Source organism: Meleagris gallopavo, chromosome 2 (assembly GCF_000146605.3).
Source record: "Meleagris gallopavo isolate NT-WF06-2002-E0010 breed Aviagen turkey brand Nicholas breeding stock chromosome 2, Turkey_5.1, whole genome shotgun sequence".
NCBI classification, from domain to species: domain Eukaryota; kingdom Metazoa; phylum Chordata; class Aves; order Galliformes; family Phasianidae; genus Meleagris; species Meleagris gallopavo.
In genome coordinates this window covers 54,414,737-54,438,915 of record NC_015012.2, presented here as the reverse complement: position 1 = coordinate 54,438,915, position 24,179 = coordinate 54,414,737, and the positions used below count along the sequence as shown (strand labels likewise).

The 24,179-nt window shown below is 35.7% G+C and overlaps 1 protein-coding gene across 7 annotated transcripts in view; it reads right to left on the bottom strand.

Moving 5' to 3' along the window:
* The window catches only part of AHI1 (Abelson helper integration site 1), a 93,127-nt gene that overhangs the window by 61,501 nt on the left and 7,447 nt on the right, over window positions 1–24,179 (bottom strand). For 6 of the 7 annotated variants that reach the window (XR_002112177.2, XR_004158916.1, XR_002112178.2 and 3 more), the window contains exons 4-15: window positions 17,654–18,264; window positions 17,240–17,397; window positions 16,021–16,231; window positions 15,081–15,273; window positions 13,139–13,234; window positions 11,097–11,282; window positions 10,366–10,521; window positions 8,439–8,571; window positions 7,977–8,100; window positions 5,628–5,857; window positions 3,424–3,527; window positions 2,764–2,882 (exon numbers count right to left, since the gene is read on the bottom strand). Coding sequence is in view for 4 of the 7 variants with exons in the window: in XM_010707320.3 (XP_010705622.1) it covers window positions 2,764–2,882; window positions 3,424–3,527; window positions 5,628–5,857; window positions 7,977–8,100; window positions 8,439–8,571; window positions 10,366–10,521; window positions 11,097–11,282; window positions 13,139–13,234; window positions 15,081–15,273; window positions 16,021–16,231; window positions 17,240–17,397; window positions 17,654–18,264 (2,321 nt within the window). In the remaining 3 variants the exon portion in view is untranslated. Of the gene's footprint in view, window positions 1–2,763; window positions 2,883–3,423; window positions 3,528–5,627; window positions 5,858–7,976; window positions 8,101–8,438; window positions 8,572–10,365; window positions 10,522–11,096; window positions 11,283–13,138; window positions 13,235–15,080; window positions 15,274–16,020; window positions 16,232–17,239; window positions 17,398–17,653; window positions 18,265–24,179 lie in introns of those variants that run through there. The other variant, XM_031552488.1, reaches the window with a different exon arrangement.

The following is a 24,179-nucleotide window of genomic DNA, read 5'->3' as shown; positions in this document are numbered from 1 at the left end:
TTGATTCGGGGCTTCAAAGAAAATGTGGAAATTAGTACTATTATTCCAAGCTCTGCCAAAAATGTTTTCATTATGCTTTTTTAGTTTAATTGCAACTCAGTAATGCATTTATCTAGCAACTCCCCTTACACTTTCCAGGCTATTATTTACTTCATTACAAAAGCAGCAGAAGAATCAACAAATTTTAGACAAACATCTTTTACTGTTAATGATAACATTTTAATATCATTTCCTACTTAAGAGTAGGAATCTTTATACTGAGAAACTACTGGTCAGCATAGTCATAATGATCTAAAAATGAACTAGTTCATTAAATAATTTGTAAGCATCACGTAAGACAGAACTGGCAATAGGATTTAAACCAGCATCTCAGCTTGCAAGAGAACATCTCCAACATCACAAACAGCTGGAAGAGGTATGGAAGTGCAAAGTGGAGAAAGAAATTGTACTGTGATGCAGATTTTGAGGCAAGAAAAGTAGTAATAGGCTAAAAACAGCCCTCAAAGAGGACAGTAATTTTTAAAATTGCAGAAGCAATGGACATATGCAAGAAGAATTGCAATGTGATTTATATTACAAGACAGAGACTTTTAACGATATTCTGAATAAATATATCTGAGATACAACTATGTTTGGCAAGCTTTGGATGCTTTGAAGACCATACTGCAAGAACATATTTGCCCAAGCAAGAGTTTAGGTTGTGTGAACTGAAAGACAGTATCTCTGAGATGTGTAGAATAGCTCTATATGATGTGAAACTAACTCGTGTATGAAAGAAACCCTACTGTCTAAACAAAATGCTGATCACATACCTGAGTGACAGGACAGCATTATCCAAAAAGATTAAAAAAAAAAAAAAAGTTGAAAGAGGACAGCTCAGAACAACTAGCTGTCAAAGTGAATTGTGTTGATCTGTGACCTCCACCCCCTCTTTTCTCATGGATGGAATGAAAAGTTAATGATGACGTGCAAACTTATCATTCCTGCGTATCTGACTCTGTGGTTTATTGATAGATCTAAGCCAGTGTAACTGTGGGCTGTGGTCAAAGCAGTAGTCCTGCTGCTAACCTCTCCTCCCTTATTTTCCCAGGCTCTACCTCATTTCTCTAGTGTATTAACAGCTATCAGATGAGTTAGATTAGATATTGATTTAAATTAATATTAATCATTTGCTTTTGTAGGTTGATTTTCAGCTGGATTAGTTCACTGATCTGACTTACCCTGCAAAGATCTCTAGAGCTGATAAACAGAAAATACTAGGAATAAATGGCTAAAGGTGCGCTGTATTCTACTGATGACTTAAAATAATTGTGCAATTGCATATCACGTTAACTCCTTATAGAGATTAAATATGCATCTCCAATTTTCTCTCTGAAACTAAACTCTCTTCACTATTCTGAAATGGTTCTGATAGGACATCAACATCTACTTTAAAAAAAAAAAAAGGACTACAAGTTATTTCAGTTCATTTACAGATTTCAGGCTTTCATTGAGTGGATACGTTTAACCTTCTAGCACGGTCATTACAATTTACCATTTACAGTAACAAATAAAGAGTCACTTTTAGGACTAGAAAGCCTTCAGCTAGCTCAAACACACAATCCAATACATTCAGTAGTGAGATCTCTGGGGGAAGTAGGCCATGACAAGAGAGAACACACACAAGTACATTATAAACAGATATGGTTTCTCATGCTGTCAGAGAGCAAAAGGTATTTCTTACAGGCAATTTCATGGAGAAAACCAGGGACTATTGATTTTCTGCAGAGAGGGAAGGAAGGGAGTCCATGAAATTAAGAATGAATCATTTACAAGGAGCATTCTTTAGTAAAACTTTTCAGAGGAGAACATTCAGAAGCATCTTATCAATGTATGCAACTGATGAGAGTTAGGTTTTTCTAAATTTCACTCAATGATAGGATGAGAGGCAATGGACATAAACTGAAATATGGGATATTCCATTTACAGCTAAGCTTTTTTTTTTTTCTTCATACTTTAAAGATGTACAAACACTAGACCACGTTGCTTACAGAAGTCATGGACTTTTACTCTTGAGAGACGTTCAAAACACAATTGGACAATGCCCTGAGCAACCTACTCTTGTCCTTTGATTAGTGGGGTTGGGTTAGACGCTCTTCAGGTCCCATCCAACCTCACTAACTCCAGTGATTTTGTCAACCTCATTTCTTGCAATCTGTTAGTAGAGCATAACATTCACAACTATTAAAACAAGAAAGTAATCAAGAATTAGGTTAAAAAAAAAATCTCACCACCTGCTCAATACAACCGTAATATGTACATAATTGCATTATTCAATATACATGATGACAATATTCATTATATTTTTAACATGAAAACACTTTTCCAGGCACTTCTCAGTATGAAACTAAGAGAAATACATTAATGTTAAAATTTCAAAGTTACTCTCAGGCCTAGATTCCATTTCTAAAAGGGAATGCAATCTTTAGGAGATTAGAGTGTTATTTCTCATGCTGTCTTAAGATCCAGAGTAATCTAGTCATTTTTTCCAGAGTAATCTAGTCATTTTTAGCAATTTTATTCTAAAAGGCATACCCAACATCACACAGAAGGCCTACAATACAACAGTGAGACAATTTTCCAACATTAATATTTCTACCTTTAATTATTAGGACATCTTTCTTCTTCACAATTATACATTTAGCAGTTTTATGGAATCTAACTTCTCCACTAAGAAAATTTTAAAATAAAAGTAAATACATAGTAATACCCAAATCTACTTACATTCTGAGATCAGTAATTCTCAGGGTACTGTCTTTGGCATGGATTAATAAACGTCTTCCATTTGGATGCACCTCCAAATGATTTATTGGAGTTCCTTTAAGATCATTTTCTTTTATTTCCTACAGAAATAAAAAACAGAACAAGTTGTGTTTTAATATTCAAGTTTGTAAGCGTTATTATTCTTTTTTCTCTTCCATTACTCTTTTCCTGCTCTTTTCACTCTATTTGGTTAAGGAAGATGTTTGATCCTAGATCCCTAAGCAATCAGCTTTTCACAACCATAAGGCAGAAGCTATTACAAGTGAGCTTCTGAAACACAGCTGATGACAGAAACACTGACTGAACACTAGGCTTCAGAGGTATTAACAAAGGTGATTGTCTGTTTTATTGTTTTCTCTAGAAAATAAATCTAATGAATTCACATCTATCTATTAATATGACATTATCAAACCTCAAGCATTTTCATGTTTTATATGCCAAAATTAAAAGTGTGAAATAATTCAAAAATGCTGCCAATGAATCACAACACAATTTTGTATTGTTAACAAGTTATTTCCAGTTAAACAAATTAATTTATTAAAAAAAAGAATTCTAATCAAGTGACTAGATTTGCAACACTTCACATAAAAATTACAATGCTAGTTTAAGAAACCTGTATACTTTATTAATTCTCCAGTGTTGAAACAGGCATTGAGAACTTCCTTTCACAGATGTATCCCAAACGATTATCAGTCCAGAACTATCTCCTGAGAACATGTGGAGCCCTGTGAAATAAAAATATTGTCTCAGAATACCATATAAAAGAACAAATAAAGACAAGGAGTTAAGAACAAAAAAGAAAGCTTCTATTATTTTCAGGAATAGGCAAAAAAAAAAACTTCATTTTTTGCTGTGACATAATCAGTGCAAATACATTTTGCTTGCATTAGAGAATGAAAGTTGATACCGTAAATTTGGATAAGTTAGACACTAAGATGCTGAAAATTGTATTAAATTCATTCATTTTCTATTCATACACTAAAAATGAACACTCATAGCTCAGTGAGTGTTACAGAGAATCATATGAGTTGGAAGGAACATTTAGAGGTCATCTAGTCCAACCTTCCTGCAATGAACAGGAGCACCTACAGCTAGGTCAGGTTGCTTAGAGTCCCCTCCAGCCTGACCTTAAATATCTTCAGGAATAGGTCACCTACATCCCTGGGCAACCAGCTCCAGTGCTTCACAACTCTTATAATTAAAAAACAAAACAAAACAAAAAAACCCCACCTTTTTCCTTATATTTAGTCTCAATCTCCCCTCTTTCAGTTTGAAACCATTTCCTTTCACAAGGTTTGAAACCTTGTCCTTCCACAACTGAGCTGAAGAGTCAGTCCCTTTTTTGGTTATAGCCTCCTTTCAGACACCAAAAGGTTGCTCTCAGGTCTCCTATGAGCCTTCTCCAATCTGAACAGCCCCAGCGCTCACAGCCTGTACTCGTAGAAGAGGTGTTCCATCATTTGGATCATTTTTGTGGCCCCTCCTCTGGGCACACTCCAACAGGTCCATGTCTCTCCTGTAGTGAGGACTCCACATCTGGATGTAGTACTCCAGGTGAAATCTCATCAACACAGAGCAGAGAGCAGGATCACCTCCCTCACCCTGATGGCCACTTTTATTTATTTATTTATTTATTTTTAAATGCAGCCCAGCGTACAGATGGTTTCTGGGCTGAGAAGGTACAGTGCTATCCAGTCTGACCACCTGCCAGCCACCAGTACTCTTAAGTCTTTTTCCACAGGGCTTTGCTCAATCCCTTAATTCCCCAGCTTTTATTGATAGTGAAGACCATCTTGTGCTTATCTATATATTCTACAAGAGCAACTTGAACACATTCCAATAGTTGATCTTAACTTAGGCACAAATTCTATTCTAAGTTTTCTATTGAAAAACGCATCTTTTTCCTCTACTTAGTAACTATACCCATTAATAATTCCAAAAATGAATCACACAACTACTAAGGAAGTCACTAATACTTTCAAGTACATTATTCATTCACCCATTTTCAACTCTCCCCACCTACCAGAGTATTATGTCAGTGCACCTGTGACACTACCCACTTTCAGCTGTTAATCTACCAGTTAACATTCTTCACAACATTTGAACTAATCTCTGCCCTCTTATCTCACCACCTTTCCACTTCAGCCTAGCATTAAAATTCTCTTAAAAGCCTTATTTCTGTTATTCTATTTTTTATTTGTTTGTAGTTGGCAACTTTAAACAATATGTAACATCTGTCTTTGTTACTGTTCTGATCACATAACCTTCTCAAGTACTGAGAGTTCTCTCAATCTGGTTTCAAACTTCCTGCTTCTGCTCTTAAATGATTACGTAATTCTTCAATTCCTTATCCAAACATGCATTTTTTCCCTATTTACCTCTCTACACTAGCTACCAGGCTTTCCACCTGCATATTTATGCATTTGCATCTCTAAATAGCAGTATCTGTACTTCATCTTCTGCTATTTTTTGCCGCAATATATACAAAACATTAACAAATATTAGATAGTTTTAGGGACAGTACAAACTAAACTGCTATCAAAATTTGTCCAGTCATCACTGCTGAGTGAGTACACATTTGTTCATCTTTTCTATGCTTACCATTCCTGATTACCCTTCAATTACATCAGGAACATCAATTACATACATTGTGCTTGTCCAAAATGGTTCCAAAAAGCACACGATATTAATATATTAATTACAAACAGAACTAAAATGATTTTATCATAGCATTTCACGTTGCCTCTAGGAAATAAATCAAGTTGCACAAAACTAGTCTTCAGTTGTAGAGAGTAATATTTGAAGAAGTAATATCAGTTATATACCTTCAGTATCAAAACAAAGTGTGTTGATGAAACTTTTGTGACCATCAAGCTCTTGTAGCAGTTGCCCATGAATTTCTTTCACATTGGCATTCCATATTCTAATTACAGCATCATAACATCCTGTCACCACCAAAGAGTCAGAAACTGGGTGATATTTTGCAGTGTAAACAAATGAAGGATGAGGGAAAACTTTTACTGCAGATGAAACCTGTGTTTCAGTCTTCCACATTCTAAAAGGAAAAAATGTTAGGATATATACTGAATAAAGCACTTATATACATGGGTATAACTGATGCCTTACTTTATGCTAGTGGTTCTAAAGTCAAATGCTTGCATACACTTAACAGCCATTTTTAATCCTCCCAATTTGTTCCACATATAATCCCCTAATACGATATTTTCAAACAAGAATTAAGTACATCTAATACCTCACACAGTACCCTGTATTCTAGGTAAATTCAGGAGTACTTATTTAATGGATATTTTGCACATTTTAAAATACACTAAGTATTTCATGGAATGGTTTGTTTTTTTCTTTCTTCAGTTATAAACATGTTATTAAAAGTGGGGTACCATTAAAACAAAATACAAGTAAAAAAAGAATAAAAACACAACTCACAAACATGCATTCAGGACCAATAAAAAAAAATTAAAAACCCTGAAAATTTTAAAAACAATTATCTACCCTACAGTGGCGGTCATGATCTCAAAGACATTTTTTTCAGATAAGTGCATAATAAGAACTGAGTTTATTTCCTGTCCTTCACTATCCGCAGCTGTAATATCAAGTTTTTCTTAAGAAATGTTGTTTCATGCTCATTTCTTGAGCCTTTTCCTAAGATGAACTCACAAATGCAATGGTACACAGACTATGAAATAGAGGCAGACAGCACACTGCAGAGAGTGCACATTTACAACGTGGAATGTAATTGTTTGAGTGCTATCCTTCTAGGTTTTGTTTCCAGTGAATGCTGAAGAATTCTAAGATCACTCTGAGGTGAGTCATTACAAAATTACAGTCCCTAAGAGTACATCCATAAACTTGCAACTTAATGTACAAAGTCACAAACCTATCTTAGAATGGTTTTGCTCTTACAGCAGAAAAGCTTATTTATTGCTCAGAAATAATGAGGTATTAAATCTTAGGTAGGCTCAAGGGCAGCACTGCCAGTAGAAAACACTATATAAAGAAGGATTCACTTAACTTCTCCGTTTTCCCTTCAGGCTTTTGTACAACTCTGAGGGATGATCCAGGTAATAAACTGATAAGACTTTAAAATAACAAAGGTTCTTTCCATCCTCATCCTTTAATTCTAATATGTTTCAAAGGTCAAATAATTCCAACATTAAGGGAAAAAGAAGAAAACCCTTTCCTGAACTGAGTCACTTTGAAGGCAATGGACAATAAACACAGGAAATAACTCATACTATGACTACACGTAGCACATAGAAAAGGAGGTAGATGGCTGCAGTTTCATCTTGTTGCCACAAATTCAAGAATTCAGGAACATTCATGGCATTCATACAAATAAATATAAACAACTGAAACTGACACTTCCTGTAATATAAAAAAAAACTTATTTTACCTGAATCCAAATAAAATAAACAAAATATTCTCTTTATTCATACACAGGAAAAAAATAGGGGGATAGAAAAAAGCTCGACATATCATTTAACAATTCTTCTGGTATTTTAATTATGCAACTCCCTGTAGCATTAGTGAATTGCGTAACAGAAGCAACAGATAGGGATCTGAAGAACTTAAAAAAAAAAAAAAAGCCTACGAAAACCTATGAAGTTGCTCATAACAAAATTCTGCAGTGTCATGGGCATATTTTCCTGTTTTCTACAGTTTTGAGAGTTTTGCTTCTAAACCTCAAACAGATTAGGATTTTAGCATTAACACTGCATGGTAGTACACTTTTTAACTGTAGAGGAAAGTGTGTAAACATTCAGACATTGAAATAAGACAGTCAAATTCCAATTACAGTAATTTAAGTTGCAATATTTAGCTATATGTCCAGAAAAATCAAAATTTACGTATGTGCAAAATGGCAGATTTAAACACATTTCACAAATTTTAGATTTTCTATTTCCTGCCTCATGTACAAATTTGCAAGTTTAATGCAGAGTTCACAATATGACAGTTTCTCCAAGGACAGAATATTCCAACTGTCTCAATGATTTCTTGAAATATAGAGCCTTTTTAATTCACTCGTTTGCTGGGCTTTAGATTTAGATAATACCATTTTTTGTGAAAGTTTTACTCTCAAACATATACACACAAAATTGTGTCACTTTCTTGCATGCTACTGAAGCTGTCTGCCAGAAGATTTCTATCATACGTACCTGACAGTACCATCAGAGGATGCAGTGAGAAGGTGTTGACTGTCCTTTGACCAACAAAGATCATACACTATGTTAAGGTGACCGTAGAGTTCTCTCAGGAGCTGTCCAGAAGGAATTTCATACACTAATGAAAGTTTAAAGAGAAAAATAAACATTTTGAAAGCATTAACAGTCAACTGTACACAAATAAAGCAAAGATTAGTCTAGCCTGAGGCTGAGTTTTTGCTAGTACAAGTTAGTTTATTTTCTTTATGTTCTCATTTTCAGAAAACAGTAACAAACAGTTGCTAGATGTGCATGGACAGCAAGCATACACTTCCATCTAGTGGTTCGCAGATGTCACAGATGTCTTAACCCTTCCTGATTTCTTCAGATACTGGGACCACCAGGTTTAAATTATTAAAACCACAATTAGGATAAAGTACATCAGTTATACAAAAATACTCCACAGTTTTAACTTACATGCAATGGGATAGCCATTCTTTCCTGCACATGCTGCTGCCAGGGTTCTTCCATCATGAGAGAAACGAATACAGAAACAGCCCATATCTCCACCTCGCAGTGAAAACAGATGTTTGTTTGGAATGCGACAAGCCTAGCTTTTCAGACAAGAATTGGGATTATAAAGTTATAAATACTGACTAAGTGACACTCAAAACACTTTCTCAGCTCTTGTCTTGCATAAGTTTTCAAAAACCACTAATATTTGAAGTGAATTCAAAAGAAAAAAATAAAATCAACCTTATAAACAAAGAGAGTTCTTCTGTGTAACTTCCACCACATTTAGCTTGTCTGTACTAGAGAAACAGAATGAACATACAACTGACAAGTCTTTAAAACTCAAGGAAATCTACAAAGAAAATGTCCTTCATTTTAAGACACACTTAGCCATGACTATCCTTCATATTACACGCTATGGAGTTAGCAACTCAAGTTTCATTAAGTAGTCTCAGTAAAACTTTTAGTAATTTAACAGCTGCAGTGTGAACTCAGAAAACTAACTACAGGCACACAAAAGTTTGGTCTGCCAAATCACCTTCAGTATTCTTCATCTGTATTGTAATTCCCTATTATTATTATTTTTCCAATGTTTAACTTTCAAAAAGTTATATAGGTATTATAGAGTTTAATCATCTCTTAAAATACCTCCTCTTTTATTCATGGGCTTTTTCTTCAAAACTAAATTCAAAACCTAAGAGAAACTAAACAAACCAGCTATAGTCATTTGACTATTCAACCTAAATTTGATTTATTTTTAAGAATGGCAAATGAACAGATTCTTATGCACTTGAAATATACAAATATTCTTACGATCTGCTTATGAAATAATTTAGTATACATTCTTCACTTAAGAATACAAGTAAATGCATCATGGTAAAAACTATATATGTGAGGAGGTGTATTTCTGCTTTTTAACCTCTCCCTAAAATAAAACATTACAACGTTGAATTAATTTCAGCTTCAAAAGAAACTTATTTTACTTAAACTTCATGTAGTTTGAGTCCATATAAAAATATTTCATATGAAACTCAGTTCATAATAGAGCATTTTGGAAAAATATCATCTATCTATATTTATGGAGACAGATAAAAATATATTTTAAAGATAATTTATCCTTAAAGGTAATTTTTCTGTATACGAAGAAAATAACAACTTTGAATGATTAATTATTTTTTTTTTAGAAAAACATTGGCTTTAGTATTCTTCAGAGCAATATCCTGCTAACATTACAAAAATGTTTTCAATGGACATCATATCACAAAACAGATCACTGTTGGTAAGAAAGGTTTAGTTAAGAATAAAGGAGCTGTCAATTTTATTTTTATTGCAAACTAATATTCTTAGGATTTTTCCTTCACTTGTCTTTGAATAAACACTAATTTGCAGAATGGCAATTTTTGGAAAATTAACATTAACATGAATAAACATTTCAGGGAACCTGCTATTTGTAGCAAGAAAATCTGCACTGTGAAACAGACTTACCTATTCTTTATCATTATAATTAGCAAACGTTACTGGGAAATAAAGGTTTAGATATGTTGAAATCTTCTCCTTGAAAGTAGGTGCACAATTTAGCTTACACTTGAGAACTGTTTTCCTAACTTACTTTCCTTACTTACATCCTGAATAGCCTTTCAGATTCCTAGAGAATTCTGGAGATAAAAACACTTGACTCTTTTGGGAAAAATAGTTGGATGAACTGTATTGATTGAAAGCTGTGCCTTTTCTGCTACCTCAGAGAGATCTTTGTGTTTTGTGCTTTTAGTTGAGTTGTTTTGTTCTTTCTAATGTTTTAATGCTTCATAACACATCATACAGATAAAGCTATTAAGAGGTAGTAAAACTTTAAATTATTTTTTTACTCAAAAAGAAAAATAAAACACCTCACCTGTCCAGGCAGCCTTGACCACTTTAACTGGTCTTTTTTCTCCTCTGGAGAACTGACTTCACATGATTTTTTAGATCCCTCCCCATGGAGCTCACACAGTGTTGCATTACTTTGTTCCTGTTGAACAGCCACCATAGAATGGAAAGAAGGGGCAACCTTAAGGCAAAAAATTAATTATTAGCAAAGAAGTTCATAAAATAAACAGTGTCATATCTGAAAAGATTTAAAAGTACTTTTAACTTCAACTGCATTTTTTTTTTTTAAACAGATGAAAAACAAAGAGACTGGAAAGAATCTCCTACATGAGATTCAAATATTAAGAAATTATTTAACACAATTCATAATTAAGTGACTTACTGTGCCTCTCACTTACAGAATTTACATATTTGCATGAGTCCAGTGACTTAAAACAGCATTTCTCCTAATGAGAATTAATATCTATTTTCCAGAAAGTACCCTGAATTTTCTGTCAGTAGCAGAATATGCAATGCTACAAATGGGAAAAAGTGTCTATTTTTTCCAAAGATAGCCACAAAGCACTGAGTTTGGAACAAATATCTTAAGATGCAAAGTTGTTATTATAGCTAGTTATGTACTAGCTATTTTACATTCTACATATAAGGCTAGCATTTATATACATGCACACATATATATAACGCACACACTGAAGCTATTCACACAGATTTTTCTGTAGGAGCCTAGTATCAGTAAATATATAAAATTTAACTTACATGATCTGGCAGTTTTATGCCTCTTACAGTAACATATAAAGTTGATGGGTAACGATTTCTAGGACATTTTGTCCACCAGTCATAAACTTCAACAATGCCTGAATGTGACCTGGTCTTTGAAGGTGGGTAATACAATTGCAGACGGAGTTTTCCATCAACGTTTAGAACTCCATTTGCACCAACAAGCTGTAAAAGTGATTAAAAAGAGAAGTGTGTAATGTTGTAATGATGTAATGTGATTGAAAATACAGCAATGACAGTGGGATAGAAGAGTCTAGGCCGCAGCAAGTGAGGATAAGCTTAAGTACAGCAGCCGTAGATACAGAAACAATGGTTAAAAAATAAAAAATAAAAATGCTGCTCACTTTTAGAAAGGTTCAGGTAAGAAGGGATTCCAGCAAGATAACCCTGACTCCACTGCCAACCCTTAAAAGACACCTGGGAGGGAGTGGAGTGGATCCTGGCTCCACCCCTTCCAGTTACTCAGTTCCCCTGGGTTGGCACTACCTTCCCACAAGGTGCTCAATCACTGGTTCAGGCCATGACTTAGCATTTCCACTACAGATGTTTACACAAAACTATTAAAAATCTTTCATTATTTCTAATATTACGAATAAACATAGCGTAAATTCTGAAACCCACCTTCCTCTGGGGAAGATTACTATTCCTAAAAGAGCTAACGAAATAATTAAATACCTTCATCATGAAATCACAAAGGCTAACACTTAGACAGTAGTCTAGTTCTTAGAGTATATTTCATATGCACATCTATGATATTCTGCAGATGGGAAGACCTCTGCAGCCTCATTTATTTATTTTTTTAAAATAACATTTGCTGGAATCACCGAAATACTTAATGACTGTGAATCCATAAAAAAATCTCTTCCAAATCTGCCTCTTCATCCACACTTGGGTTGTTAGAGTTAGGGTAGAATGGTTAAATTGCAGTTGGACTTGATAATCTTGAAAGTCTTTTCCAACCTGGGCAATTCTGTGATTCTATGATAACTTTGATTTCTAGAGCTCAGGGCATTAGTAAGACTGACTCAGAGCAGAAGATATAGGAAAACTTTTCAAACTTCAGAGGAAATTGATGTAAATAGAGTTAGAAAAGTAAATTGCTATTCCTCTCTGAACATTAAATCATACTGTAAGAACAAGTTAGAAGTTAACACTTATATTTTTCATTCTGTGTACCTACTGCCATTAACAATGATCATCATTTATCTAGACATTTCTACACTGGTTGACGGATGAAAGGATAATGCAGACAGATGCAACAGTAATGAAGAACAGGTCAGTTTTATTTGTATTTATGAGCTTGAAGTCCATCCTTCCTTTCATTCAGGAGCACAGCTCTAGCTGTATGCACACCCAAACAGGAGATTCTGATTCCTGTAGAATCATTTTGGGATGAGATAAGAATCATTACAGAATGATCAGGAGGTCCCTGTGCCTTCCCGTGAGCTTGCAGTCCATTTATCTTCTCCTGTATGCCTCATGTTATGGACTGCTTCACTGCTGTCAAAATTTATCATCTGCAGAGGTAGTTAAAAACAAACAACCCTGAAGCAGGTTAAAACATATAATAACCTTGTTAGATTTTAAAAGACCAAACGAAGACACTTCAGTTTCCTCTAAATAGAGTTAAAAAAGTGTGACATGCAGGCTCTATCTCACTGCTGCAGCATCTCAAGTTCCACAGTTAAAAATGGCAGTCATTTTATTATCAGGCTAGGGAGTCTTTCTGAAGACTGGTCAACTGAAAATAGCAAGTTCCTCCTTTCTCTGTCTCCTTCTACTCTTGATGAGACAAAAAAAAAAAAAAAGTGGAAATTATTCATTTTTCTTTACTGAATCTCCTGTGAACTTGATCTAGAGAAGGAAGGAAGGATGTGAACAGCCAAGCAGGAAAGGATTTGTTTTTCATCTCCACTGCCTGGAAATACTCAGAAGTATTTTACCACTTACTAGTAGTTATTTTATATAATTTAATAAAAAAGTTTCTAATATTTTCTTCTTCTTTTAAATATTTACAATACCTTTAGAAACGCCCAACAGATTTTTCGGAAACCACAGTCCTGAATTTGTGCATCAGAGTTGACTCTCACTTCAGCCATACTTAGAAAATCAAGGATCTGCAAGCATCAGTACTTTTAGTGAATATATACTTTACGGCAATAAAAAAATACTGCTGAAAATACACTAGATGTGATTTATTACAGATTTCAGTTTTATACAGTTACAAAAAAAAAAAAGTACTTCTTCCACACAGTAACACAACTAGAAGCAACCTTTTGTATTTACCTGATGACTATTTATGATCTGTTTTAAAAAAGAACTGTTTTTTTCTTTAAGATCAGGTTTATTTTTTTTCCCTTCTTTCTCAATAATAAAAAGGAAAATACATGATTAATTTTCATAAATCCTATAATTCATAAGTCATATCTACAGATAATATTCCTAGCAGGCAAAACAAGCTGTAAATTAATCTAACTGGAAAAAAATCAGTCAAAAAGCTAATTTTCCTTCCTAACTTCATCAGTTATGCCTATAAGAGTCTTCATTTTTCTTATCAGAATCTTCTTATATATAGCAACTCCTTTAAGTTTATAAAGCATATAAGAAACTTAAAATCATGTTATTTTCTATGTTACACTTCAAAAAACCACGGTGTTCAAATGGCAAGTTTTTGGTGTAGTCATATTTTTGGTTGCACCATCACGATTCCCATGAAGAATCTTTACACATAACTGTAGTTACATTTGTGCTAACTGGATACTCTCAATTCTAGAAATGTGTTCATTTACGAGTATCACAGAAAATAAAAACATATGGTGATATGGTATAGATATGTATTTGAAATTAGAAAAACAAGGAATAAAGAAATATTTATTGTATTAGCTTTGTAATTTCAGTTAAATACTGCAGAATCTCTCTTTGTATACACTTTTTACAAAAACTGTAGTACTTAAGCAGAAAGTTATGTTTAAAACCTACTCTACAATTTCTAAAATGTTAACAGAAAACAAGGCAAAAGTTTGTTCATTGGTACAATGGAAAAGATGCGCTACTGCAAGCAGACCTACTGTCTTTGAGTTTCCAGTACTTAAGCTTCTTTTCATATTTCAAGAATTGCCAACCCAGATATGTGTACAGGCTGGGAGAAGAACTCATTGAGAGCAGTCCTGCAGAGAAAGACTTGAGGGCTCTCATGTATGAAAACCTGGACATGAGCCAGCAGTGTGCTCTTGCAGCCCAGGGGGGCCATGAAGATGATCAGAGGGCTGAAGAAACTCTCCCATGAAGAAAGGCTGAGGGACCTGGGCTTGTTCAGGAGAAGTACTCTAGGATGACCTTACTGTGCTCTTCTTGTACTTAAAGGGGGCTTATAAAAAGATATATATTGTTTAGTCTCATAGTGACAGGACAAGGGAGAACACTTTTAAACTAAAAAGGAGAGTCAGATTAGATGTTAGACAGGAATTCTTTACTGAGAGGATGTTGAGGTAGTGGCACACACTGCCCAGAGAAGCTGTGGGTACCCCATCACTGAAGGCATTCAAGGCCAGGTTGGGTGGGGCTCTGGGTAACCTGATCTGGTGGGTGACAACCCTGCCCACAACAAAGGGGTTGAAAATCTAACATTCCTTCCAACTCAAGCCACTCTATGTTTCAAAGATGAATGTGAAAAAGAAAGTCTCATCTTTTTTATGTGGTATCATCCCTCCTGATCTGGAGTGATCTTAGTGAGCTTTTACATTAAGTTTCTTAGCTTGATTCTTCTTACAGATCAGGGGTTTTCTGACTTACAAGTGGTGTTAAAATCACTAATATTACTTTTTGAAACCTCCACTTAACGCTGTATATTAAAGCTTTACTTGTAATTCAATATAACTGAAATAAAACACTTGAATAAGCCATATATACACTCTTGAACTAACAAACTTTACAAAATCAAAACATTGAAATATTTTATCTTACCTCAAAAAATAGAATTACTTGAGGGCTTTCTTCAGTATTTTGAATAAAATAATTAAAGCGCTCATTAAATATGATTTGTTCCTCCCATTCTGGGACTGTTGACTTAAACTGTCTAAAGTCATATGGCTGTGTCATAATAGGAAGAATGTGGTCAATTTGCTCTTCTTCATAGTAAGACACAACTTTCCTCTCCCTGTATAAAAGTTTCCAAAAAGTTATAATAGTTATAATGTCTTAAAACCACAAAACTCAAACAAAACAGTAACTTTGATTAATGAAAGCAAGGAAAAATATAACATTTGATTTTAGGAAAAAAAAAAATAATCAAAAAACACACAAAGATTAAAGCAATTGGCAATGTACACAGAAATGTGGCACAGTGAATTTAAAAATTCTAACAATCATGCTAATGTGACCAAATTTATGCATAATGATTCTGGTAGAGTCTGCGGGGTAAAAAGTGTTAGAATTTGGTTTTCAGGATAATTATGGATAATAACAGTGAAAGGAAGTAACAGAAATGATTAGAAAAATGTAAAGAACTGAACTTCACTTAATGATTTTGGAAGTTATTTTATGGAAGTAAAAAGGCAAATGCTGCTTATATCACAAGAGTTTTGCTTACTTATTCTAATTTGGCATTTCAGCCAAGAAAATTTGAGAAATTGTCTCTCAGGAAAGAATACAGAATAAACAGTGTGGTAAACATGCAGACCTTAAAAGCAAGAAAAAATAGCACAGATCATTTGAAAGAGTCAAAAAAGAACGAACATCATCCTAATTTACTGTAGGTATTAATATGCATTATCAGAGATGTAGAAGCTGCCAAGAGATCTCGTAAGGTTCAGAGTTATTTTCATGTTCCATTTTATCAGGAGAAAAAAAATACGTATTTATAACAATCACAGACAACAGAAACAGTTTACTAAACAAAAGTCACCTATGATCCTTCTTGACATATAAGCCACTTTTCTGATCAACGATATGGATTTTAACTACAGGATGAGATACAAGATCAGTTTTAAGTCGATCAGATCGATGGATATAAACTCCCAACACAAGATCATCATCAGAACCAAATTTAGACTGAGTTGAGATTTCTGAAGTCCTCATTTCCTCATCATTTTCTGCAGAAACGCCTGTGTTATCTTCTATAAACAGTAAGAAACAAACAAAAAAACAAAACCCAGAGATTACTGTAGCAGCTTAATGAGTAAAAATATTTCATGTTCTCATAACATTCAATAGTAAAGTACTAGTATTTCATATGTTCTTTTTGTACTAGGCTAGAATAAAATCATAAAATTTGCAATATTTTAAACATGGTTGAAAGCACACAATATATATAAATGCATGTAAACTATTTCTATTAAAAATATTAAAAACCAGAGGTCTTTCTCTTGATTGACATAAGCTCTTTTCTGCTTTTTAACTACTTAAAATTAATATAGTTCACTAACCTGGGCTATGGCCTATAATTTTATTTTATTTTTAACAAACAATATAAGCAACAACTGATGCTTTCTTTTGTGCATTCTCCCTGAATCTACCAAACACTGGCTGAAGAACATCCCAATTTAGAAGTTACAGTGAGAATGCCATGCTTAATAGTTAGCAAAACATGAATTTGTGTAATGCCCCTTTTTAAAAAAATTGCTTCCTATTTTGGACTCTGCAATATTTGAGGGAATTAAGTCTCCAGTATGACTATGTGCTACCTGAAAAAGCATTTCTTACATTTGAACTGAGCAACAGTTAAAACAGTGACAATACACCATTTAAAAGTAAGATGTGATTAAATAATCAAAAAGTAATTAGAACATGAAAGTAAATAATAATCTATAAAGCTAGTGTATATGCATAAAATACTATATTATTCCTAAAATACACTTAACATCTTCACAATTTTAAAACTAACTCCAGTAAATGAATTCTCAAGATTATATACAGATACACCAAATTAACTTCCTTACAATTGATTATTAGAATTGGAAGAAAAAAAATACAACTAATTAAAGAAACAGATGCAACTCCAATTCCAGTCTCAGTCACTGCTGTGATAGTACTAGTGGCAAAATATTTAGATAAGAAGCAAAAAGAAAAAAACAACAATAAAGTGATGTGGATATAGCAGCACACCATTCATTTTGCTAGCAGACCTTTTTTGGTTTTCTTTTTAACCTTCTTTGCTTTAGGTTTCTGTTTTCCCATGCTTTCTTCCAGGTTCTGTTCTTCTGATACAAATTCTCTTTCCAATAAGTGATTTTCATTGTTACTTTCTGCTGGATGATGCTGCAGCTCAGAAAGGGACATTGCACTGCAATGTAATGGATTACTGTCAACAATTGCATTCTATGACATACAGAAAAATTGTATGGAAGATTCAGAGTCCGTAAGTTTAATATTAATGTCAACAGTGTTCTGAAACACTGTTCTGTAACATCTATTTCATAACAGAATTATCCAGTTAGCTCATTACTTAACATATAAATACAAAAACCCACTTATTGACTATATTAATATGAAAAACGTTGCTTAAGATTCATACACAAATGGTAAACTTATCACAATACCTTGTTTCAGCTTCGCATACAACTGCGACTTCTTTCTTCTTTTTTTTCTTTTTGCCCACTTCATCACTCAATGCAACTTCATTGCTTTGAACAGCAGAGGTAAATTCAGACATCTGTTCTTTAAGTTTCATTCTTATTTTCTTTTTAATTGCATTTACCTCATTCTCAGCCACATGCAACTGATAAGCTTGAATTAGCTCTTCTTCCTCTTCTAATTCAATTGCGTTTCTCACTTCAGTGAAGGAATTTTTAATCTTTCCATCACCTTCTTGATGAGATATGTCTGTTTGTGATTTACATTTTGTCTTTTTCTTTGGAAAATCATTAAGCTTTTTTTCAAAACTCTCCAATTTAGCTTCACATAAATTTTCCTCCTCATTAAATTGTTCTTGTAACAATGATTTCTTTTTCTTCTTGTTAGACTTTGTTTGCTTGCTCGCCTCTCCACTAACAACATCATTATTTATTTTCTCTGCGATTGATGCTTTCTCTCTGAGTTTATTTTTTGTAAATCGGGGACTCTCTTCTTCAGGATTGTACGTGTTGTTTATAATTGCTTCATCATTCCCACTTTCTTTTGTTAGATCGATATTACTTCTAAAAGTGTCAAGCTATAAATGAAAAGAATATGAAATGTAATAAAATTCCATTCTAAGGATGAACATACTACTTTATGTTATTCCTTCAGCAATATTACAAAAAGCAAAATCGAGGATCTAATAGTTTTTTTATGTTTAAAATTAAGAAGTGACAGACTGAAAGACAACAGATAATTCACACTGGAGAAAAAAATTTATTTGGACACTTCACCTTCAGTACAGTTTCACTATGTTTTCAAATGACTCGTGCATATCTAGCAAAAAGAAACCAGTGAGTCCACTCCAGTAAGTATAGTGCATAAATATGCTTTACACTATGACAGATTTGAAAACAACAGGCAGCATGAAAACAAATACTTTCACCCATTTAAAATGCAAGTTAGAGACAAGCTTCAGGGACCATAAAGAAGATGATGTTGATCGTTAGCCTTTGATAGATCGTTACTCCATCAAGCCTTGTACTAAACTTACAAGGTAAAATGTTAGTAGCAAGAGGGCTGCAGGGGTGGCCTCTCTGAGCAGAGACCAGCACCACCCTGTGCCAGATCATCTGCTCCATATTTGTCACTGTGAAAGCAAATTTAAAAAAGAAAGAAGCACTGTCCAACAGCAACTGGGAGACAGGAGTGAGAAACATGAGAGAAACAGCCCCGCAGCCTCCAAGGTAGTGCAGAAGGAGGGCAGGAGGTGCTCCAGGCACAGAGCAGCAGCTCCCTGCAGCCTAGGAGAGACCCACACAGGAACAGGCTGCCTCTCTGCAGCCCCTGGGCACCGCTTGGAACAGATCTCCACATGCAGCCATAGAGAGTTCATGGTGTAATGGCTGATATGAGGCATGAAGGAGGCACAGCCCATGGAGAGCCCTGCAGAAGCAGCCCAGGATAGAGCTGCAGCCCATGGAGAGAGGCCCATAGTGGGGCAGGAGGGCCAGAGGATCCAAACTAAAACAGTGCCTAAAGGGTGGGCCCCATAATATGAAGTTGTGTTGGGGTAATACTTAGAGAGCTGCAGCCTGAGGGAAACCCACATAGGATTGGTTCAGGAAGGTCAGCATCCCATGGGAAGGACCCCACACTGGAGCAGAGTGACCATGAAAGAGCAGCAGAGATGAAGCATTATGAGATGAGAGACATCTTCTTAGTTTGCATTTAGTTCTCACTGTTCTAGACTGTTATCAGTAGGCAATAAATTAATCTTTCAAACTGAGTCCATTTTACCTGTGACAGTAATTTGTGAAAGATCTCCTGTCCTTATCCATCCCATGAGCTCCATTTTCATTGCATCTTTCTCCCCCTTGTGTTGAGGAGGAGACAAGCTGTGTGGATCTTGCCTACATAACAGCGCTAAACCATAACACAAAAAGAATCTTTCAGAAACCAAAATCAAAAACCTGTTATCTAAGCTGCTCGAGTGTTTCTAAAATAACTCTGGTGTGCAAGAGTCATTTCCTAAGAGAAACCTGGTTATGGCAAAATCCTGCTTGAATTATTAACTAGAACCTGTTATTTATTATGCCTACAAATGAAATCATTTGTCCACAAAAACGCAGTCCAGTCACTTAATTATATTTCCTTTTCAGAAAAACAAACACAACAAACAAAAAACAGAATATCCTCATAGTGAGATTAAAAAAAACATCAAACTTCAGCAAATTCCAAGAACATTAAAAAAAATACAGCAGACAGCACAAAGCTGTTTCAAGACAGCTCGTGAAACACAAGTTCCTCAGACACATAGCCTGTGTGATCTTAACTTGGGCCATGTTTTCTACACATACAATTTAATTACAAAAAATAATTAACACATCACTCGCATCAGACTGGGTGCTGGACAGATAAGAGGACCTTGCTAGAAAGATCATCTGTCTGAAAAGCAGAACCACAGGAGATCAGCTAAGAGCAACTGTCTATGTATAACAAACTTGATCTAAGTTAGAAAAAGCACCCATCTGGAAAAGCAGCTCAGAGGACAACAATACCTTTGGAGTAACTCCAGCATGTCTGGTCCCGACCTCATCAGCTTAAAGCATAGAACAAACAAGGTGGCTTTTTTCAGGACTGTCACATTAGGATAAGTGGGCAGAGGAAGCCACCTGCCCAAGAACAGGTTTGCTTGTGCAGCTGATTTGACAGGAGAGGGTAGGGCACAACAAACGCACACAGACTGGCTAACACACAAGCCAAACTCAGGTACTTTTCATTTGCCACCTGTACTCCAGAGCTGACACCCAGCAGTCTCTTTTATAAAAGACTTCTCAAATGTGCATGCGTGGAACCTGGAAACACAAACTGATTTTGCTCATAACATCAAGCATTACCTAGGCAACTGTGTGTCTTCCCACAAAACAGACAGACCTCAAAAGAATAAGAACCAGCACTTGCCAACTCACTGAAGGGCTGAGCTGGCCACTGACTCTGCTTGCAGTGAGACAGTAAATAAAAAGCCTGAAATGGACACACATAATGCAGTCCTGCCTTGAATATAATGCCTTAGTTTTCAATGTATGCTCATCTCAGTATTATCAGCTGGTTAGGTCGTAGTCTAGGAAAGAATTTCTTGACTCAAAGTCTTGTCTGTCACCTGGTAGAGACTTCATAGACTTTTTTTTTTGTTAATTATATATCCTCTTTTCTACCAGAAAATCTATACTGACGTAGATGCATTAAATCCTTGCTTGATCTGACATTTAGCTCATTCTAATAACTTGTAATAAGAGGTACAACTGGGGAAAAAATAAGTATAGTGACTGTTAGCCTTGGAAGGGTTAATAGCAAATTCCTTTCCTGTCTGTGTTCTAATGTCTTGCTTTTTCAGCCCTACCTCGAGGCGTCAGAGCCACTGCATCTCTGGCTACTAAGCAGCAAAGTAGATCTTCACCAGCCACAGCTGACATCTATATTCATTTGCATTACTATCCCTTCACTCCTATCAGTTGTGACTTGAAACCCATCCTGCCCTATTGCCATGGCTTCTCCCCTTCCAGTCAGAGTGCTTCCTTTCTCTCCAGCTAATAGGCAACATAGAATGTAGCAGGCGAGCAGTCTCTCTATCACATCTGACATTTAAAAATCACAGCAGCCTCCTGTAGTTCCACACTCAGGTCTCAAGGAAACATTGGACTATGAAGAAAAGGTTTTATTACTTTAAGAAAGACTAGGTTCAGTAAGGACAAAAGCAGCAGCCTGGGACATTTCCAGTGGAAAACATGCTCTCAGCCATGACCTGTTTCTGATCAAACCTGGGAAGCCATTTATGGCAAGCATGTGGCACAAAGACAAACATCACTGATGAATTTCACATTACTTAAAGAGATCCGAAACTCTGTACAGTTGTTATATGAAGTGAGCAAAACGGGAAGAGAACCAGACAAATCTCAACATCTCCTTCTCTCGCTTTCTCATAAACATTTATTTCTCACAAAGAAATGAAAGGCATTTGCTGAAGCATTCACAGAAATTCACAGAACCACAGCATTGGAAGGGACCTCAAGGATCATGAAGCTCCAACCCCCTTGCCACATGCAGGGCCACCAACCTCCTCATTTAATACCAGACCAGGCTGCCCAGGCCCCCATCCAACCTGGCCTTGAACATCTCCAGGGACGAGGCATCCACAACCTCCCTGGGCAGCCTGTTCCAGTACCTCACCACTCCCTCTGTAAAGAATTTCCCCCTCACATCCAATCTAAATCTTCCCTCCCTCAACTTAAAACCATGTCCCCTTGTCCTGCAGTTATCAACCCTTTCAAAGAGTTGATTCCCCTCCTGTTTGTAGGCTCCCTTTAGGTATTGAAAGGCTGCAATGAGGTCACCCCGCAGCCTTCTCTTCTCCAGGCTGAACAAACCCAGCTCCCTCAGTCTGTCCTTATAGGGAAGATGCTCCAGTTCCCTGATCATCTTTGCCGCTCTCCTCTGGAACCTCTTCAACAACTCCCTGTCTTTTTTGTACTGGGGGCTCCATACTTGGATGCAGTATTCCAGATGGGGCCTCACAAGAGCAGAGTAGAGGGGGACAATCACCTCCCTGTCCCTGCTGGCCATCCCTCTTTTGACGGAGCCCAGGATACCATTTGCCTTCCGAGCTGCAAGAGCAACACTGCTGGCTCATATTAAGTTTTTCCTTCCCTGCAGGACTGCTCTCAAGAACCGCTCCTTCCAGTCTATATAGATGCCTGGGATTCCTCCGGCCCAAAGGCAAAACTCTGCACTTTGCCGTGTTGAACCTCATCAGGTTCACCCAGGCTCACTTTTCTAGCCTCTCGAGGTCCCTCTGAATGGCATCCCTTCCTTCCACCATGTCAACCGCACCACTCAGCTTGGTGTCGTCAGCAAACTTGCTGAGGGTGCACTCGATTCCGTCATTGATAAAGATGTTAAAGAGCACCGGTCCCAAGACAGACCCCTGGGGATGCCAATCGTTACCGGTCTCCACCTGGACATAGAGCCATTGATGACCATCCTCTAGCTGCAGCCTTTCAAAACTCCTACCTAAATGCAGCATGGAAAATATCAACGTGAACTCTTAAATCTTTGACAGACTTTAAGGAAATATTCAGAACTGTCAGTGTAAGGTTTCAATACATGTTGTTCTCAATATTTTCCTTTTTTGTTTAGTTTTTTTGATTGGTTTAAATTCACAGCTCCGTGCACACTAATACTACAAATGCTCCTTTACTGCTGTGTATTAGCTTTTGCTTCTGCTCACCATGATTCTACTTCAAGCATTTCTAGCTAACTCCAAAACAGTAGCGTTTTTACATCAGAAACATTTGAATTGAAAACCAACTTAAAAATCAAAGTAAGTATTAGATTTTTATGTGAGTAGTACATAGTTGCATGTGAATATGCAATTATGTGCTCAAAAACACATCATCCTTAAAATTTACAAATTAAAAAAAATCATGTTTCATAGAAGCACAGAATGGCTTGGGTTGGAAGTGACTTTAAAGATCATCTACTCCCATCAGTATCAGAATACTCATATAGTTACATTTGTGCTGCAAAAGATTTCTGTATTATTGTGTTAGCTGGGCTTTTAGTATCACTTTTGCAGAAGTCTTCTTTCAGAAAATGATGGTAACCTTGCAAGGAGTTGTTAGCTGTGACTGCTGGCTTAAGTAATTTAATAGCTAGTAATGCACTGAGCTTCAGTGTAGAACACCTTCATCCACTGTGTATTTCTTTTTTTTTTCATAGGGAATGATCTTCAGAACAGCAATACCGTGCTTGGTGATCTTCTCTTGATAACCCTTACAACTAGAACAGGGCCCTAGTTACAATTGTCTCTGATTGCATCAGGGACTATTTAAGCAATCGAGAGGCATTGTTCCAAATGCAAATATGGCTGAGATACTCAAAAGGATGTTTTGACACTTAATTTCTTAAGCTGTTACTAGTTGCATTTAACTGTGGCAATGTTTGCATACTATGTTTCAAAACCTGTAATACATAACAACTTAGCACAGATGCTTGCAGCCCATCTGTGTTTCCCTTCTTTGCTACTGAAGTAAACCTAAAAACAGAACACTCTTGTAGTTACACATGCCAGCAAAGCAAAAGGCTTTTTCATATTTTAAACATCACACTGATTCTCTGTATATACTATCGACAATCTAATATATGCTCCAAGGCTCACAAAATAAATACGTATATATATATATATATATATATATATATATATCCATAAATACTAGCTTCAGATGATCAAATGAGAAACTTAAGCTTCTGTATGACAACTTTATCTGTAAGTATGTTTAGCAGTCGCATAATAAATAACAAATATATGTAAAGATCTGAGATTATATAAAGTAGCATTCCATTGTCTTTAACAAGTTACACAAGAATGAACTTTCACTTCCAACATGTGGAATGGATGCAACTGCAAGAAAAAAAGATAGACAGCATAAAACCTAACAGAAAATAAGGACA